The sequence below is a fragment of the Trametes versicolor genome, assembly GCF_000271585.1.
Source record: "Trametes versicolor FP-101664 SS1 unplaced genomic scaffold TRAVEscaffold_8, whole genome shotgun sequence".
Lineage (NCBI taxonomy): Eukaryota > Fungi > Basidiomycota > Agaricomycetes > Polyporales > Polyporaceae > Trametes > Trametes versicolor.
The window spans coordinates 2,033,959-2,052,026 of NW_007360328.1; the positions used below are offsets into that span (position 1 = coordinate 2,033,959).

At 61.1% G+C, this 18,068-nt stretch overlaps 7 protein-coding genes and 1 non-coding gene across 8 annotated transcripts; 5 read left to right on the forward strand and 3 right to left on the reverse strand.

The window, feature by feature from the left end:
• Positions 1-339: 339 nt before the first annotated feature.
• Positions 340-2,199, reverse strand: TRAVEDRAFT_21852 (uncharacterized protein; the record flags this gene model as incomplete). Its single annotated transcript, XM_008041850.1, has 1 exon — positions 340-2,199. The coding sequence occupies one exon, from the start codon at positions 2,197-2,199 to the stop codon at positions 340-342; it is 1,860 nt and encodes a 619-aa protein (XP_008040041.1).
• Positions 2,200-2,917: 718 nt separating this feature from the next.
• On the forward strand, positions 2,918-4,329 carry TRAVEDRAFT_73233 (uncharacterized protein; the record flags this gene model as incomplete). The annotated part of the gene is made up of 7 exons (XM_008042529.1): positions 2,918-3,100; positions 3,152-3,203; positions 3,254-3,312; positions 3,364-3,654; positions 3,708-3,795; positions 3,853-3,968; positions 4,036-4,329. The coding sequence occupies 7 exons, from the start codon at positions 2,918-2,920 to the stop codon at positions 4,297-4,299; spliced, it is 1,053 nt and encodes a 350-aa protein (XP_008040720.1). The 3' UTR covers positions 4,300-4,329.
• A 1,653-nt stretch (positions 4,330-5,982) lies between these two features.
• TRAVEDRAFT_127494 (uncharacterized protein) lies at positions 5,983-7,162 on the forward strand (the record flags this gene model as incomplete). The annotated part of the gene is made up of 4 exons (XM_008042530.1): positions 5,983-6,127; positions 6,199-6,337; positions 6,399-6,657; positions 6,725-7,162. The coding sequence occupies 4 exons, from the start codon at positions 5,983-5,985 to the stop codon at positions 7,160-7,162; spliced, it is 981 nt and encodes a 326-aa protein (XP_008040721.1).
• A 195-nt stretch (positions 7,163-7,357) lies between these two features.
• Positions 7,358-10,382, reverse strand: TRAVEDRAFT_151504 (cytochrome P450). Its single transcript, XM_008042531.1, has 13 exons — positions 9,919-10,382; positions 9,607-9,739; positions 9,338-9,529; positions 9,131-9,279; positions 8,939-9,054; positions 8,757-8,877; positions 8,680-8,693; positions 8,443-8,609; positions 8,360-8,382; positions 8,219-8,300; positions 8,027-8,155; positions 7,806-7,949; positions 7,358-7,681 (listed from the first exon to the last, which is right to left on the reverse strand). Exons 1-13 carry the CDS (start codon positions 10,136-10,138, stop codon positions 7,591-7,593), a joined length of 1,581 nt encoding a protein of 526 aa, XP_008040722.1. The 5' UTR covers positions 10,139-10,382; the 3' UTR covers positions 7,358-7,590.
• A 769-nt stretch (positions 10,383-11,151) lies between these two features.
• Positions 11,152-11,224, forward strand: TRAVEDRAFT_t137. Its single transcript has one exon. It is a non-coding gene; the product is annotated as a tRNA-Val (tRNA).
• Positions 11,225-12,531: 1,307 nt separating this feature from the next.
• Positions 12,532-14,031, reverse strand: TRAVEDRAFT_49678 (uncharacterized protein; the record flags this gene model as incomplete). Its single annotated transcript, XM_008042123.1, has 1 exon — positions 12,532-14,031. The coding sequence occupies one exon, from the start codon at positions 14,029-14,031 to the stop codon at positions 12,532-12,534; it is 1,500 nt and encodes a 499-aa protein (XP_008040314.1).
• A 342-nt stretch (positions 14,032-14,373) lies between these two features.
• On the forward strand, positions 14,374-15,042 carry TRAVEDRAFT_49679 (uncharacterized protein; the record flags this gene model as incomplete). Its single annotated transcript, XM_008042124.1, has 2 exons — positions 14,374-14,772; positions 14,833-15,042. The coding sequence occupies 2 exons, from the start codon at positions 14,374-14,376 to the stop codon at positions 15,040-15,042; spliced, it is 609 nt and encodes a 202-aa protein (XP_008040315.1).
• Positions 15,043-15,737: 695 nt separating this feature from the next.
• Positions 15,738-17,808, forward strand: TRAVEDRAFT_30215 (uncharacterized protein). The gene is made up of 3 exons (XM_008041913.1): positions 15,738-16,238; positions 16,297-16,534; positions 16,593-17,808. The coding sequence occupies exons 1-2, from the start codon at positions 15,839-15,841 to the stop codon at positions 16,527-16,529; spliced, it is 633 nt and encodes a 210-aa protein (XP_008040104.1). The 5' UTR covers positions 15,738-15,838; the 3' UTR covers positions 16,530-16,534; positions 16,593-17,808.
• Positions 17,809-18,068: the final 260 nt, after the last annotated feature.

Here is an 18,068-nt window from a genome sequence, read left to right on the forward strand (position 1 = left end):
CCTGCTATGGTGCGACTCGGAAGTGTCCACATCTCAGTACCTTTCTATACTCGGTTAAATTGATAGCTTGTTGCAGATGGACTCGGTCGTTTTTGTGACATACAAATCCCAATGCTGGAAATTTCAGGGAAATGAACTTGTATTACATGTTTTCCCGCTACTTCAACACGTCGACTCACTCATCAACAGTTAACCTCTTTCTCTGGATCAGAAAAACCTCATTGATCACGCCCAGGTCGCTATCTAAATATCGCTCTCTCCAAGACGTGAGGAACTCGTCTGTGTTCTTGCAGCAGCTCCGAGTTGTATGCTGCCATTTGCGCAGACCCTCGCGGATCACTAAACCATAAAAAGATGAGCATGATAATGGCACGAGCGGCCCCAGTATTTGCTGACCTTTGCATCTGACTCTATAGTTGCGTCACTGCACACGACCAGTCCTTCCACCGCATTCTTCAACGCAGCCAGCGCACGATAATGCCGCGCGACACCCCCAACGTCCTCCGTATCGCGATCGTTGAACGTGATATGGAGCTCTGATAGAGTCGCCGCGCCCTGCGCTCGACGTACCCAGATGCAAAATATGATGCGAGTGAGGGGGCATGCAGGCCATGCCACGCGTTCGAGGCGGAGAATGCGGAGAGCGGGCAAGACAGCACTGCCGGGGTGACTGGTTAGGTGCGGCGGAGCGAGCGCGGTGAGCAGCTCGCGTTCCTGGCCGTCGCCAGTGCAGTAGACGTGGAGATTGGTCAGAGCAGAGAACGTGTGGAACATGTCCATGAGCACGTCGCTGGTGGCGTCGAGCAACTCGACCGTGAGCGAGGTCAGCGGTGCCCGGGCGAACAGGGTGCAGACGTCGCGGAGCTGGTTGGACTGGGGATACGGCCATCGAGCCGATTCGTGGAAGCTCGTGAACTCATTGAAGATGACGCGCAGCGTACCGGCCTCGGGCTCTCTGGTGCACTCTATGTTCACGTAACGTTTACGCTGCGAACACTCAACATGAGAAGCCATGAGTGTGATGGATGTCGCGTTGCATAGGAGTGGGAGACAGGCTGAGTCTTGGGGAATGGGAGTGAGGAAGCTCACGTTGACGCCGTAGTCTTCGGGGGGATAGACGATGCCCGCATCGTCTTCGTAGCCTCCCACCTCCTCTCGGTCGATTTCGAGATTTATAGTGATGCCGGCAGTCGGGGGAATTCGGAGGTGCTGCAGCAAGACGTGGATATCACTGGGGCTGTACTGATACCACGTCGATGGCCAATTTTGCAGGAGTAACGAGTGCAGCCGTGGTAGAATGGCGATAGGGTACTCGGGGACAACTGGGAACCCATTGGGATCTACATCCGGGAACGCTGTCATGAAGGTGTAGTGGATCTCGAGCTCTTCGAGACGTTCACAACGCCGAAGGGCGGCCAGGAATTCCGGAAGAGAGATGTTGCTGGGGGCGTGACAGTCGACGAGGATAAAGGCGCGAAGGGTTTGGAAGACGGGAGCTCGCCATGGGATGTATACACAACGGAGCTCGAGAGATCGAAGGGAGGGGAATCGGTTTTCGGCATCGAGGCTGACGAGGCATTCGGCGACTTTCGTAACGCCAAAGGGGTAATGTTGGTCGCTAAGTTCCAACACAACGAGTGTTTCCAGGCGGGGAAACTCCACGGCGGACAGAAGTAGCGCATCGACCGCCTCGACGCCGTCGTCATACTCGGCCATGTTAAGGGTTCGCAGTCGATGAGCTTCCCTCAACAGAAATGGCGCAGCCAGCCGTAAGGTTCCAGATGCCCCGCGAACTTTGATGTCAAGACTCGCGCTGCGCGAACGAGCGAGTACAGCGGAGAGCCGATCGGCGGTCGTACGGTATTCCCCAATGCTGACCTTTTGCCAGAGCTCGACAGTATTGAGGGCGATGTCGTTCCAGAGCTTGCAAACCCGCATGACACCGATATATTGTGGCGGAGCACCTTCGAACTGGAGGTTCTGAATGTCTTTATGCATGCGGGTGAGCCACACGAAGATCATGGTGAGGATCTCGACGGGAAGCCTATTGATGGGCGGTGTAGACGGCAGCCTCCACGCCGTCTGACTCAACGGGGCAGCTGTGTCCGTACAACACGTCCGGATGTCTGAGTCCGAAGAGCGTGGTATGTGGTTCGAGGGCGCCACTGGGTTGACTTCAGTATTCGAAGCGGCGGACATGTCGGGGCGTCGAGTTCCTCCGCCTAGTAGATCCTTGGAGGCATCATGAGACCTCTGTACCAAGTAGACCAAACGGTCCACTCACGTTGGGTTACGGTAGGTCAGTCAAAAGGGGTCGGAGTACTGTCAGTCGAGAGTAAGTACCGGGCCCCGGCAGGTGGAAGTGTGAAAGCGAGTGGCTCAAGTCGGGGCTTCAAAAGAACAAGCTTCACAACGCACAAAGTACGTTGATAGCTGGATTCTGTAGGCGGTGCGCGCTCATTAGCGTTTTATTTGTGTACCATATGTACAGCGGTGACCTGAGCACGTCTGGCAGAAGATGTTGAAACTTCATGGAGTCCAGAAAACAAACGAAATGTGCGAGTCGGCTTCTCAAAATGCGTTGATCAATCGGAGTCTGTATTGCTCCGCAAAACGCTTTCGGAGCGCAAACTTCAAGGTGGGCGCTCCGACCTCCCCTACTTGTCAGTAGACGCCTGCTCAGCGCTCTCTCTCCAGATCCAGCAACGCAAGGTATGCCACTCCTACCGCGTCCGAGGAATTCCTTGATATTCTTCTGTACTAATACTGTACTTTTTATGTGCAGAGTCCCAAACAGAAAGACGGAAGGTCGATCACCATCGAGAGAACTCAGTACATTTAGCGCCTTCAACTGCGTCACAGCATCTTCAAGAAGCTGCCCGGAAGGCTTTCTTCCTGCACCTCCTGATTTTCAGACATGAAGAAGCCCACCGTTATGCGGGCTTTAAAGAAAGCTACCCAGCAGGCGAAGCCGGCTGGAAACAATGGCTACCTCCTTAAACAGCTAAAACCGCAGAACCTAATCCTCTACGCCGACAAAAGTGTCGTGGCGATCAATAAACCCAGGGGGCTTGTCTGTCAGCCTTCAAGACCTATCACGGTAGGTTATTCACGATGAAAATTCCACGTAACGAGGGCTGACTGATTACAGTCGCCTCCTGTCGAGGAAAATGACGAAGATTTAATGAGTGTTGCGCTTCGGGGTAAATTTCATGTAAACATGTTGCCTACAAGAGCTCATCGCCTGTGGAAGGCATTAGAGAAGCTTTGTTTATGGAAGAAGATCTGCGCGTAGTTCACCGCCTGGACAAAGTACGTTGGTGTCTCGTGAAGCGTCACTAAGACACTAATCAAACGTTCTAGCAAACCAGTGGAGTCCTTTTGCTAGCGCGCACACACGCTGCGGCTCGGGATATCGCTCGCCAGATGCAAGACAGGTCAATGCAGAAGACGTATCTAGCCCTGGTTTGCGGCGAAGCAGCCGATTTTCCTTCGACGAGCGGTACTATGGACACCCAATTGATTTGCGAGAACGGCCGTATACGCGTCGCAGACGGTCCATATCACCAACCAAGCCAGGTATCATCCTCAAATCTTCCGGGTGAGAACTGGGTAAAACAGGCCATCACTGAGTATCGCGTCCTTGCATCCTCGGTATGTATGACTTTGCCATCATACCCTGGGCGTCACATACTCACCTTGCGAAGCCGACAGCTCCAATATCACTCCTTGAGCTGAATCTCGTGACTGGCCTCAAGCACCAGATACGAGCCCAACTGGCTCAACAACTCGGCAGTGAGCTCGCACTCATTCGTTGTCGCCGCGTTCTATCGTCAACGTATTTTTCTACAGCACCGATCCTCGGAGATATTTATGGGCCAAGCGAGCAGACACAGGAGATTGCTCGTATGCTTGACCTCCGTAGGATAGCCACTCTATGCCTGCATTCGTCGCGTTTGACATATACGGTGCGTACGACCAATTGATCTGGGCCTCATCGCTGCTCACGTCATTTTCGCCCGTTTATCCATCCAGCGGTATGCGCGGACAGGCCCTCTAAAGAAATTCCGTCTCGGTCTGGGAGTACCGATCCCATCGGGATTCGATGCCGTATGCAAGGCCGCCCGAATCGAGCTCGACATCGACCAGCGCTCGGGCGGCGTATGGCTCGACAACAGCAAAGTACGTGGCGTGGGCTCGGAAGACTACCAGCACCAGCGTGGCATCAACGAGAAGGGCGACATCGACGACGCAGTGACTGAGATAGGCGGAGTGTGGTACGGCGACCGGGACCAGTGATCGTAATCCGGGTCCTCTCTCGGCGGCCCCCAATGTCATACCCACCTGATGATTTCTTCACCACTCCCCCCCATACGAGGAGACACTACTTCCTCCCCGAGTCATGCTGGACGTCCGACACAGTTAGGCTCTCATGTGTGCGTGCCTGGGATCCAGAGCCTGCGGCCTGAGAGGGGGCGGCTCGGGATCGATCGTCTTCCCGCCCGATTGATCACCGCCCCCGCGCCCGATGGACGAGGGCGCGCAGGCCCCGCGCGCGCCCCCGATGCGGCGAGCTCAAGTACGCGTATTTGACAGCATCCCCCGCCGCCGGCACTGCGACGTTTCCCGTCCCCGTGCCCGCGCCCCCACCGCCGACGGTGCCTCCCTTCCCCCTTCACACCCCATGGGCGCCGCCACCGATGCGTCACCGCGATGCAGAACCTGCTCCGGGGCCGATCCCCCATCTTGATTCGCCCGATATGCCTGCAGAGCTGTGCCGTGGCCCTGGCGTGCGTCGCAGTAGGTCACTAGGTGCGCGTGTGCGACGTGCGCCTACGCGTGGCGGGTTCTGGCGCGGACGCCCGCGAGCCGTTCAACAGGCTCGAGCCCCGCCGGGAGCGGAGAGTGTGCGCGTGGGTGCGTTCGCAGCACGGCGAGCGTAAGTATTACTCGCGGGACGGCGATGTGGCGGCTGCGCCCTCGTCATGGGGCGCGTCGGACTTGCAACTCGTGAAGTATGAAGGTGCGAAGACGCGAAGACGCTGCGCTTGGGCGGGCAGCGCTTGCGACGTGGCGGTGCGGAGGTAGGTGGGTGGAGCCTGGAGGAAAGATCCAAGTCCGCCCGGGACCATTGGCAATGCTGAAGGTTCGACGTCGTGCGCTCTATTGATGCGGTCACAGAGAGGCCTTCTACTATTGCTCGTGAGCTACTGATATTTAACAGTGTCAATAGTTATCAGACGATCATGGGTCATTGCCCTACCCACCAGAGGCGGCGCGCTACATCCTCCGCGACAGTCGGCGCCCCGTGCGGAAAGGCGATCTACACTATTGCACGCGCAATGCGGCCATGCCGGCATCGGTACAGCACCTTTGTATTTTCGTGTATTTTTGCGATGTAACGTGCTCACCACTGACGGCACTGTGTGCTACCGTCTCCACCTAGGGCGAGGCGACGGCTACAACGTGCCGCACGGGCCCGCACGGAATTTTCAAATCGAAGTCGAACAGTGCGCGGGAGTACTGGCGATTAGCGAGAGCGCCGCTGCAATGCAAATGTTTGGGTCGCTTATTGGCGGCGGGGATCCTATGGTGGAGGCGCGTGCGGGGCGCATGGGCGCGAATCCCGAGTACCACGGACTCCGTGTGCGAGCGGGTGCTATATCGACCTTGTCCGCATGGAATGTTTTGAAGTTTCATCCGTGCGGTGGTTGTGGCTTGTTGACGAGTGTCTAAAGATATAGCATGCGAGGCGGAGCCGGGGATCTTGCACACCTCAAAGCGGTGTTGGTCCTGACAACTAACCTATCTCGACAGTACGGCAATGCGAGGAGGACGAGAAGGATATATAGCGTGGCAAGTCTGCAGTATAGGTGGGCATCCACCTCTTCATTTTTCTACTCCTCACTCCTCACTTTAATATCTTCCTGCATAGACCTAGACCTTCTTCTCGGTGACACTCGTTGACGAGCCATCGACAATATGGTCAAACTCGACGCCCGCGGCTACATCGCCATCGTAGAAATCGTAATTTATGCCCCCCTTCTCCTGGTCATTATCCCCGTTGTGTTCCGCAATGGCTTCGCCCGCAAGGCCGGGTGGATATATCTGCTACTGCTCTCCATCTGTAAGCACATTTCCGAACGTCCCTTAACATGCTAGCGACAAGTGCTAATATGTTATACCCCCATCTTGCAGTCCGCATTGTCGGCGGTGTGACACATATCCTGTCAGAACAAAACCCCACAGACAAGACGCTACAAACCGTATACACTGTCACGGAGTCTGCGGGCCTCTCACAATTACTTATAGCTACATGCGGCTTTCTCGGGACAGTGTATGTACATTATTTCTCACTTATACAACGCGATGCCAACGCTCACCCCACGCTTTTATAGCACGCAGCACTCCCTCGACCAGAGGGCTTTTGTGAAGACTGGGTTGTTGCTTCTAGAGCTGCTCGGCACTGGGGCACTCGTGCTGGTTGTCATCAGCGGAACCAAGAGCGGGAATGCGAAGACTCAATCGCAACTTGACCAGGCCACGACCTTCCGGCACATTGGCATCATCGTCTTCGGCGTGCTCTACTTCACCCTCGTGGGTGCGACCGCGTTCTGCTGGATCAATCGCCAAACGATCCCCAAATACCGCCGCAAGGTGTGTACCCACATTCCTCTCCCACACAGAGCCATGGCTGACCGCACATCGTTCCCACCGCTGACAGCTCCTGCTCGGGATCGCCTGCGCACTCCCCTTCCTCGGCGTGCGCGTCCTCTACGGCATCCTCTCCGCCTTTGTACCCTCCCAACTCGGGTTCGACGCCGAAGGGCACCTCGTGCTGATGCTGCACCCGTCGTCGCTCAGCAAGTTCAGCACGACGACGGGCAGCTGGGCGCTCTTCCTCACGATGAGCGTCGCGATGGAGTACGCGGTCGTGCTCACGTACACCGTCGTCGGCATCCGCACGCCGCTGCACAAGGACACGGACGACGCGCAGGCGCGCGGCGACTACGTGCGCACGCCGACCGTCGCCGTCTCGTTCCCCCCGGCTGTGGGTACCGGCTCGTCCGGCCGGTGGGCTGCGTCTGACGAGTTCAAGAGTGGTGGTGGGTATGCGACAGAGACCGGCGGGTATGCACCCCAGCGTGGCGGATACGCGTAAGCTTGAGGGGAGTTGGCAGGGATGCGGGATGGGGCGTTCGAATTGACAAGGACGAATGACGTTGATACGGTATCCTCGGGTGCTAGCTAGGTACATGGATATATGGCCTTCCTGACGTATTAGCAGCGCCGTAATTTATGATAAAGTCAGTGAGAGTGTTGCTCAAAGTTGGAGTGCGAACGGGAGTGAGTGATAACGAAAGCGACGATACAGGCGTCTCGCTGGAGTCCGTGCTGATAGTGTACAGGCAAAAGGTGTCGCGGCAAATCCGGTAGAATGCAGGTTGGGTGTTGAGAACGAAAGTGGGAGGTGGAGCGCAGAGGCGCCTGGTATACAGTGGGACGCGAACGCAGTGACAGACTGAGACGCAGCTCGCAAAGGGCGGAAGACGGAGGGTGCACGATGTGCGGAGGCAACGGCAGCGAGACTCAAATCGGGAGCGCGGCGCGCGCCTGTGCGATGATGTCCGCGGCATTCCCAGCGCGCGGCCGGATCGCACACACGAATGGCTTCGGGTGGCTGCAGAGGCGAAACACAGGACACGCCGCGCGGCGGGAGCGGAAGAAACGGAGGGGGGGAGAGAAACAAGCGTCAGCGACAGCGGAATGGAAGGTCCGGCATCTGTGGGCGGAGGGGCACTCGCCTGACGAAGCCGGAGACGAACTCGGGCGGGGGCGTGATCTCGTTTCCCCAGGCGTCGATGCTCTTGCCGATGTCGAAGAGCGCAATGACGCTTGCTATCGCGAGCCACACACCTGCGTCGGCGAAGTCGCGCCCCGGGCAGACCCTGTGGACGTGCACATGGCGCGAGAGTGAGTATTGCGTCCGCTGTCGCGTGAAGAATTGGGGCGTGGAGTTACGCACCGTCGGCCGAATCCGAACACAATCCGTCGCGGGTTGGCGAGGTCGGCTGTCTGCGGGTCCATCTCTTGCCAGCGCTCTGGCCGGAACTTCTGCGGTTCGGGATACACACTAGAATCCTGGGTCATTTGCCTGAGCGGGAAACATAAGTTGCCGGATTATCAACACGGGAATGAGAAACAAGAAGGCGCTTACCAGATATTCGGGATAACCATCGTGTTAGCCGCAATGTGGTAGCCCCGGTATTCATCGTCTTCCATGAGGTTGTGTGGGATCGCTGTGGACTATGGTTGAACACCCGCTCTATTCGGTGGGCCGAGGATAATGATAGCTCACCAAGCGGGACGGGGCATTGCCAACTTTGCAAAGTACGATCAAGTCGGTGACGGCATCCAGGGCCAGAAGGCGAGTTAACTTACCGGTAGACTTCCTTCAACAAGCACTCCAAATAGGGCAGGTTCTCTCTATCTGTGTCGTCCGGCAGTCTCGAACGACCGATGACGACGTCGAGCTCCTGCTGCGCCTTCTTGAACGCCTCGGGGTGGAGCACCATCGCGAGGAAGAACGTGGACATGACCGTTATGGTCTGCCACCCAAATTCCACAGATAGCTCGTCAGTTGCCGCCCGCGAGTCAGCTGAGGCGCAGGATGCGTACCGTGTCCGTCCCCGCTGGGAGAAGCGCAGGCGGACGTCAGCTGGGGTGGGCGGTCTGAATGCGCGATAGCGACGAACCAGCGTAGATGACGCCTGCGGCACCTTTAATGTCCTCCTCTTCTTCGGGTGTGATTCCATTCCGTGCGTAGACATCTTCGAGAAGGCTCGCCGTGAAACACGGCCGCGCATTCCCACTCGCCTGAGAGGCGGGGGCAGTCAGCTGCCGAGCCCGCAAAAACGCACGCAGGGGCGGGGCGTACCAGGGCGGTCTTGACCATGTTGTAGGGCATGTCCATGAGTGCGCGCACCAGGCCGCGGACCCTGAACGCGTTGCGCTTGAAGCCGGCGCCTGGGGCCCAGACGGGGATCTCCTTCACTGCAAGCGAACACGGTGAGCGCGCAGGAAGAGAAGGCGCGGGTGCGAGGAAGGCCCGAAGCGTGCTGCTGCTCACATATCGGGAAAAAGTCGACAAGCATTGAGCCGGGGCTGCCGGCAATGACAGTCTCGACGGTCGCGTCCCGGGCTAGCTTCACGTACTCGTCCTGCATCGAGTGTATCCGGTGCCCGTACGTGATTTCCATGATCGTCCCGACCGCCCATCTGCCCGGGAAGACGTTATAACCAGCGCTGGATAATTGGGATAAATGCGCCGACGGACCTATGAACGTGCTCTATGAACTCGACCGGCGACTCAAGCAGACCGGCGAGCATGGTGTACGTTTCCCGGCGTTGGACCGGACGGTAGCCGAGCAGGGCGGCCTTCGACTGGAAGTTGTCGTGCATCCACCGGCGATGCTTGCGAAAACGGTCGCCGTAGGGCAGGTGCGTGATGACGTTGTCCCAGCCCATGCTAGCGCCGTGCGAAGCAGCGTCCCCGGGGCGGATCAGCGCGTACTCGGCGGGATCTCGATGGGTTGCGCAACTCACAGCTCGGCGAGAAGGATGAGACGCGGTCTGTCCGAGTACTTGCTGCTCTTCTTCTCAAGCAGATCCTGCGCCGCGCGGAGCGAGCTGAGCACCAGCACCGGGCGCTGGAACAGCTTCGCGTACACGACATCACCTAAACAGACAGCCAACTCAATACGCCGCCTTCCAGATCGGCGCGCGGAGGGCGACGCGGGCTCGGGCGCAGCAGCTGGAGTGGGGGGCGACCATCACCCTCCCCAACTCCGACCCACGCCCGCACCCACGCCCGCGTCCGCGCGATATCGCGGATGATCAGAATATAATATTGCGCACCGTACTGCTTCGCCCACTCGGCGAACGTCCTCTCCTGGTAGTCCATGGGCAGCTGGTGGACGTTCCCGAGGAAGGGGATCGCCCTGGGCCCGGGCGGGAGCCGAGCACGTTCAGCGCGGTGCTTCGCGCCGTGCACCCACCACGAGAAGGCGACGCGGAGGAGGACGAAGGCGAATGCGGCGACGCTGACGGGCGCGACGACGTGCGTGACGGACAGCATGGTGTCCGAAGCGTTAGCGTTCTGGCGGTGGCGGGTGGCTCGCGGACGGAAAGAAGAAAGGAAGCCCGGCGCGGTCGCAGATGGCGGCGAGGCTGGATGTGGATTGAGCCACCCCCGCGCCCTCCCGGGCTTTATAGCGCGAGGCGGAGCGGAGTATCCGACCCGCTCGCGCGTTATGCGCCGAGCATGTGCGCGCGAATATTACCTGCCGCATTCGTTTTCTGGGCGTCGAGTCCGAGCCCCGCGAGCCTTCTTCGTGCGGAGGGCCCCCGGGCCAGGGTCGACATACGCATGCAGTCGACGTTTCCCGGGGGCGGGGCGATCCGGCGGAGCGGTATGCGCGAATTCAATGAATCGGGCAAGGGTAGCCTCCCGATGCACCGCGTATCGCGATACGTGATGGACAGGCGCAAGTGCGACAGCGCTGCTGCCCCGAAGCGAAGATAGGGCGATTGCCGTCTTGTCCACGGAGAAACGCATGCATTGTCGCCAAAGTCCACCGCTCGGGCCAACGTGAGCAGTTGGGGCGTCAGCCGCTGTTCGTGGCGCCTTTTTGTTTGGGACGCCAGCGAGCGTTGGAGGAACTGGGCCCGCCGAGGTGTCTCAGAGTCAGACGTGGAGAGAGAGAGGGGCGGAGGAGGGATTCTGGAGAGCGTGCGAGAGATAATCCATCGCTGCTTTGCACCTCGAGCTCGGCAGATGGCGGCGCCGGGGGATATGAGACCTGAGAACGCGAGGAACAGCTCGAACTCTGGCCATTTCACCTGGAATAGCAGGCGAGACCATCAGCCGACCCAGCAGGAACCTCGCGTTGGAACATGCGTTACGTACGACAACCTACGGCGTGGGCAGAATCAGTCCAGTCGACCGCCCATCTCGCCGAGTCGTTCGCTTTCCTACGACACCGTCTCGCAGATCGTCGAACAGAGTCAAGGGCCGTCCGCGTCTGCCTCCGTGTGCTGGCAGGGAATAGCAGGAACTGGACACAAAAGCCCGCAAGCCAGCCCCAGCACGGTTGAGTGGTGTAGTGGTTATCACTCTTGTCTTACACACAAGCGGTCGTCGGTTCGATCCCGGCCTCAATCATTTTGGCGCCCCTCCCCACCGCTTGCGCTGCGCTTCCGTTCGTCCTTGACACATGCAAAACAGCCTCAAGCTCAAGAACCCGCCCGTTCTCCGACCGTGCGGGATCAGTGCGCATATCGACGATGTGCGCATCAGTCATAGTCAGGGTTGTCATCGGCAGATGCCATCGGGGATGTGCTCCTGTCCGATGTCGCTGTCGTGTTCACCGGGCCTGCCGCACACGTCCACGCGGTTCCTCATCTCTGGAGCCTGTGCAAGGTGCTACCCGGTGGCCAGGAACTTCGAACCTAGAACGTAAGCTGACGTCTGTCTGCGACCTCGCCGCCACAGACGATTTTGCCAGCGCGCCCCGTCGCAATCCAGCTGCTGCCCGAGGCCATATCCCGCAACTCGCACTCCATTCCCTGCCTCCGCGCACTCGACACGGCGCGCACGATCAGACAGGTGCGCCGATGCTTTCGCACCTCAGCGCCGCAGGCAGTCACATTGAGCCTCGTCGTCTGATTGCCCGCTGCACCGTGGGGGCGTGCGCCGTGCCGATATCACTTGGCCGCGCTCGCCTCCCCGGTGCGCAGCCCTGCGCAATGCTCTCGCGTACGCGTTACGGGAGTCTGGAGGGGTATCAGCCCGTTCTGCCTCCTCCCGCCGTCCAAAACGTCGATTACGCTCATTCCGACGGCGGGCTATCGAGAGCCTCGCGGGTCGCTCGTACGCTAGCCACGGCGCCCCGCGTATGCGATAGGGCCGTTCTCGCATCGATGACGGCGCGCTCTGTCATCCTGCCACACGCAGACGAATACAACTCGCTCGGCGGAGCAGGGCTCACGTACTGGCCGACCTACGCCGCCGCTAGCGGGTCACCGATGACGGCAGCTTATGGCACTGCCCGAGCTGCATCCAGCCTCGGCAGCAGCACGCTGCTCAGGTGCGCCCGCGTCATCTGGCAATGTCGCCGATGCACTCGAGGTTTGGGGGTGCGTTTGGGCCCCCGGACTTGGCAGTGCCCGAAGAAGACGGAGGCGCCTGCAGGGGCCTGGCCGCCGCGACGTGGTACGAAATCCCGCTGCTGAATTAGCGGCTATCGACAATTGGGTGTCGCAGGGAACACAAACTATGGTGCCCGGCCACCTGAATCCCGTATCACGGACCCAATACTCGCGCGCACCCGCACTGCGCTCTGTTCGCAGTCTCGGTCGGGTGCGCTCCTCGTTCCCTCCTCCTCCCTCTCGAGTAACTCATCGGTCCGTTTCCAGAAGCCCGAGACCCCCAGCCACGACCCCCTGCGCCCTTCGGAGTCCCTGCACCCGTCATACGCTCTCCGCCACCGCCACAACGCTCTCGATGGAGAACGAGCCCTCCCGCACGGCGTCACGAGCGGCCGCGACGAGGTCATCGTCACGGAGGCTTGACCTGCGGGTGCCGTGCACCCTGTCCGCCATCATGGACATCCGCCGTCTCCCCACAACCAAGACGAGCTTCACCTGCCCACCAATGAGGCCACACTTCCCGTAGACCCCGGCCGGCCGCGCACGCCTCGGGCTCCGGGTCACTCTGGTGTCGGTGACCCCACCCCTGCTCAGCCTGGCCTTCATCTTGTGGACCTTAGCCCCGGCGTCAGACAATCGGTGCAAGAGAGACGGTCGTGACCAGCGCCCCCTCCCAGCGCCCTCCCCCTCCGCCTCCTCCGTATCTTCATCCACCCGCATCTCCTCGGCAGCCGGCCCAATCTCGTGTTCCCCAAGACGATCCGCACGCCCAGTCGCCGGCGTCCCGCGGGCGCACACGCGCACGAACGTCGCCTTCGCCAGGCGCCCCGCCAGCGCCGCGGAGAGCCCAGCCACCACGCTCGCTCGCACAGAGTCGCGTGCGTCCGCTTCGGACACTTCGTTCTCCAGGGCCGGGCTTGCAGGCATGTCCACGTCGGTCCCGCGCGCAGCGGTGACCACATGATCGCCCAGCGCGACCGCGCGCAGGCTCGGATCGAGCAGCGACAGCCGCGCCCCCCTCGTCGGCGTACCCGTCTCCCCATCGCTCCCCGGCTGCCCAAGCCCAAATGAGACGTCCGCAGGCCCCGCGGAGTACTGCGAGGAGAGCGAGACGTCCGGCTCCTGCGCCGGGAGGTCCGACGCGAAGAATGCGTGCAGCGTGCGCGCGAGGGCGGCCTCCGCATCGGTCATGGGCGTCGCGGGCGAGGCGGGCGTGGGCGGCAGGCCCCCCGTCGGCTGCCGGGGATCCGCGTCTGCGTCTGTGCGGGCCGCGCACAGCGGCCCCCGCGGAGACGAGCACTCGAAGAGCGCGTCCCGGGCGAGCCGGGCGAACGGCGAGGACCCGCTCCAGCGTGCTTGCGCTTGCGCTTGAACACCGGCCCCAGGACCCGCGCCCGGGGGCGCTGTCGCCGGGGATCCGCGGCGTGCGTCCTGAGAGGAGGGGCTTGCTGGTGGGGTACTCGTTTGGAGGCCGAGCTGCAGCTTGCGCGCGAAGGGGAAGGGCGCCCGGAGCGGCGGGAGATGGCACTGCGATTGGGACTGGGACTGGGTGATGGAGGTGCGGTTGGCGCTGCGGAGGCGCGCGAGCGTGGCGGCGAGGTCGGCGGTGGCGCGCGCCTCGGCGGACTCGACGGCGGTGTACTCGGCGAGCATGCGCTGCAGGCCGGCGCGGTGGAGGATGCGGCGGGCCTCGCTCTCCGCGCTCATGCGGGAGCGTTCTTCGAGCTCGGAGAGCTGTTGTTGCAGGAGCTGTGCGGTGCTGAAGATGTCCGCCGTGGCGAAGTGGCTGGATATGTCGGGGGACATCTGGTAGGCTAGCATGGTAGAATGACGCGATGGAAGTATGAAGGAGGGATTGACACTGTGCGGCGGGAGGGCGCCGCTGGTGGGAGCCCGAGGAGAAGAGAGGTGGGTGAAAGATGTGAGTGCCGTATCGCGATATTGTTGGATGTGTGCAGCCAGCCTCTCCGCGGCTGACAAGAATTGTAGGTACGACAATCTTCCTATAGGTTGGCTTCACGAACGAAACACACACAGTAGAGCAAGTCAGCCCGTCAGCCTCTACAGCCGACACATACCTCCGCGGGCCCAACTTCTCCCATCACCCTACCTTACCTACCGCCACACCCTTCCCCTTCCTCACACACCCGCCCCCCGATCGCCATGTCCCACACCCTAGCACCCCTGATCGCCTCCATCCTAGACGACCTCCCCGAGGCCTTCGAGTGCACACTCCGGCACGAAGCCGCATGCCAAGTCCTCATCCAACAATGCGCCGGGATCACCGCGCACATCGACGCCGCGAAAGCGCGCATCGCGAAGGAGAAGGCGGCGCAGCGCCTCCTCCGCGCGGAAATCGCGGCGTTCCTCCGCGAGCGCGGCGAGCTGCGCAGTGCCAGTACGTCGATGTCCCTTTCGTTGCGTGCGTTGGACGTGCGCGAGGTACGAGGCACTGACGGTGTGGCGGCGTCGGTGGCGGTGGCTGTGATAGACTCGTCGCGCGTCATGGATGACAGCCTGTTGCTCTCGAACGCGAGCAAGAAGAGCGCTGCGGCCAGCCCGGTGCGTGAGCTCATTTCCGTTGAGATCGAGCGTGTGCGCTGATAAACTTTGGATTTTGAGAACGATTCGATCTTTGGCGGGATGAGCAACAGCTCGCTGTACCAGGAGAGCCCGCTGTGCCTGAAGTCGAAGCGCAAGGGGAGGATTTTCGACGCGGACGTCGACATCCTGCCTAAGCGCCGGCGGCTGACGGTGGAAGCGGATGAGATCAAACCTTCGCAGTCCGAGCTGCAATCCATCCCGCACATCGTTAAATCGGAAAAATTCTGACCTCAATATCCTTCCGTTGGTTTGTATCCCTGCACTCCGACACTCGATTTTACCCTCATAACTCGCACTATACCCGTTCCCGTAGTGATACCCAGTCATTGTTTTCTGTTTGTTGTCATTTGACGTTGTCGAAAACATTATTCTACCACATTTTGAGCGTGTTTCAAATCCTTCTCCAGCGTGTTATCATGCATTCTTTCTTGAGTTCAATGACTTCCAGGAGCGCAGCAAACCTCGCGCGTCGCGTCCACAACGCGTGGCCACGATCACGTGGGCGCGTCTCGCCCGTCTGCACAGTAGCGCCGGCCGTTCACACGCTATTGTCTTTCGAACCTCGTCGCCGCCTCGCGGTATACTTGCACACAACTACCCGCGCCCCCATCCAAAGCTATCTGCATCCGCGGGCCCACCTCCCTGCCAGCCTTATTGTCCTACCCCCAGACATCTGTGAAGAGGCGGCCGCGCGACATTGACCCGCGCAGCGGGCGGCCTACACGTTACGTCTGCCCGTTTTTGTCTTGCACGCGCAGAAGGCAACGCGGGACAGGAGGGCCAGGCAAGAATGGAGGCGATCGCGAAAGGTCGGCGCTGGGGACGCCGCGTATTGTGTATTGGGACGCGCACGCCGGGGCCATATAATGAAGGCCCGAGCGGGGTGGGCGACCTGCATAACGCTCTCTCTCGCTCTCTTCGCACCGCTCCTCTAGACGTCCTGCTGTATCGCTAGTCTCCTCGTCGCAAGTCGACGATCTGTATCCTCTCGCTCTCTAGTCTCGCACGCAACAGCACACGCACGATGTTTCCAAGCTTCCTCTCCGCACCCCTCGAAAAGCTCCGCAGCTACGTCTCCAAACCCCGTGGCACATCCGCCACACCCGCACCCGCACCCGCCCCGGGTGGCGCGCTCCGCCGCGCGCGCCCGCTCAGCACCGCGTCGAGCATCACGCTCGGCCCGCCGCTGCCCACGCCCCCGCCGCCCGCCGCGACGCAGCCGTCCGAGCTGTGGGCGCTCGGCCACCAGGCGGACCTGATCGCGAACTTCTGGGGCGGCGGCCCGCAGGGCGCGCGCCCTGCGCCGCCGCCGAAGAGGCCTAGGGGAAGCAGGGAGACGTCGGTGGAGAGCTTTGAGCTGGGGATGGCGAAGGAGTGGAGGGAGCCTGGGACGCTTGCAAGGAGGATGTTTATGTGGGGGTTCTGTGAGTACCTCGCGATTATCAGGACGCGCGTGTACTAAGACGCGCGTTTTCCAAATAGTGTTCCCTTTCCTTTGGATGGTCGGCGCGGTGTTTGTTTTTAAGCCAACACGCTACGAGCCTGATCTGGAGCGCGCGTCAGTAGCATCTGCGGAGGACATGCAACGGCACAAGACCGCATACCGCGCGGCAGAAGAGAAGTGGTCGCGACGCTGTCTAATTGCGACCATGAGCTTCTGGGGCGCGGTCGTCGTCATCGTCACCACCGTCGTCCTCGCGGAGAAGAACATGTAGCGCAGGTACGTACCACGCCACCGCTCGCTCGAAAACGATAGCAGTGGGCTGACTTTGGGCCAGCGCGCAGGTCCTGCAAAGCTCCCTGGAGGCAGAGACCTCCCTGCATTCGGTCTCGCGCTCGCAGCGCGGTGCGCAGCGACCCCCTGACCCGCGCCTCCCCGCGCGCGCGCGCGTCATCTCCCTCCCGTCCCGTCTCGTCCGTCGTGATATCGTTCAAGGGTCCGCTCGTTGTTTACGTCCCCCTGCCACACCCCGGACACACCTGTACTCCCCCTCCCGCTCTCGTCGCCCCCGATCTGCACAGTACCAGTAACGCGCACCCACGTCCATACGATAGTACGATCCCCCCACGACATGTCTCGCTCCGTGCTCCGTTTTCCGCTAATCCCCGTTTCCGTCCTCCGTGCCCAAATCCGCTATCGCCGTCGTGTACATGTATTGCCCCGTCTGACATTGTGTACAGTAGCACGCACGCGTCCTCCGCGCGCCCCGCACGCGCCCCGCCCCCTCTGTACAGTGTATTGCCCTTCTAATCCGCCTGATCCACGCATGTCATGTCGCGCGTCCTGCCACACGCCAGCCGCCAGCCGCCAGATGTCCGTATGTCAGACCCGTCCAACGCTAACGCTTCTCCGACAGCGCGACTCCCCCTGCGAAGCCTGCTGCATCTGGCGCACCTCCGGGCGTGTTTGTCCCTGCGAGTCCGCGCCGACCGCGCCGCCACCGCCGCGCGCTTTAGGTTTGCGTGCGGGGCCCAGGCCCTATGACGGAGGGCTTGTGTTCTCCCAGTTCGCTATGCGGCATTCTGCTGAGCATTTCGGGTACCGCGGGACCAGGGAGTCGGCCCGGGGAGCTCGGGGGACGGGGGAGAGCAACGTCGTCGTGCGCCCCGTCGAGGCTAAACATGCGACGTCCAACGTCGCTCGGGGCCGCTGCGGTCGCATCGGCGCGCGGGCGCGCTCGGGACCCTCGATGGATTGTGGCCGCGGTGCGCCGGATTAACCTTTCTGAGAGGCGAGGCCCGCGCCGCCGCTTGCTCGCTCCGTTGGGTGGGGGATGCCGCTCTGCTTGGGGGTATGGCCTCCGGCGTGAGAGGGGGTGCGCATCCGCTCTGCGCGCACTCCGGTTGTGAGGCCTGAGGAGGAGAGGGTGTTCGCGCCCTCGGAGCAGCAGCCTCCTCGGGATCATCGCGGCGCCGCCAATCTTTTGTATCCAGTTCCTCTTGTTCAGGATGGCCGGGGGGCACTCGGAGGTCGAGCTGGGAGAGGTGTTCGCGCCCTCGGACAGACACGCTCCTCGGGAGTGAGGGCGGCGACGCCAATCCTCTGTAGCCAATTCCCCTTGTTCAAAGTACACCGGTGACCGAGACTGCTCGGGAGTCGGGAGACTGAGTTCAAAGTACTAGTGTCCCCCAGCGCGCCTGATCCACGTTCCGAAAGAGCGAAGTGCTACATCCGCCGTCCGCCGCACACGCGCCCCCAGTCCCAACCCTGCAGACGACTCGCGCGCGGCGCGCCAGAAGGCCTTCGAATTTGC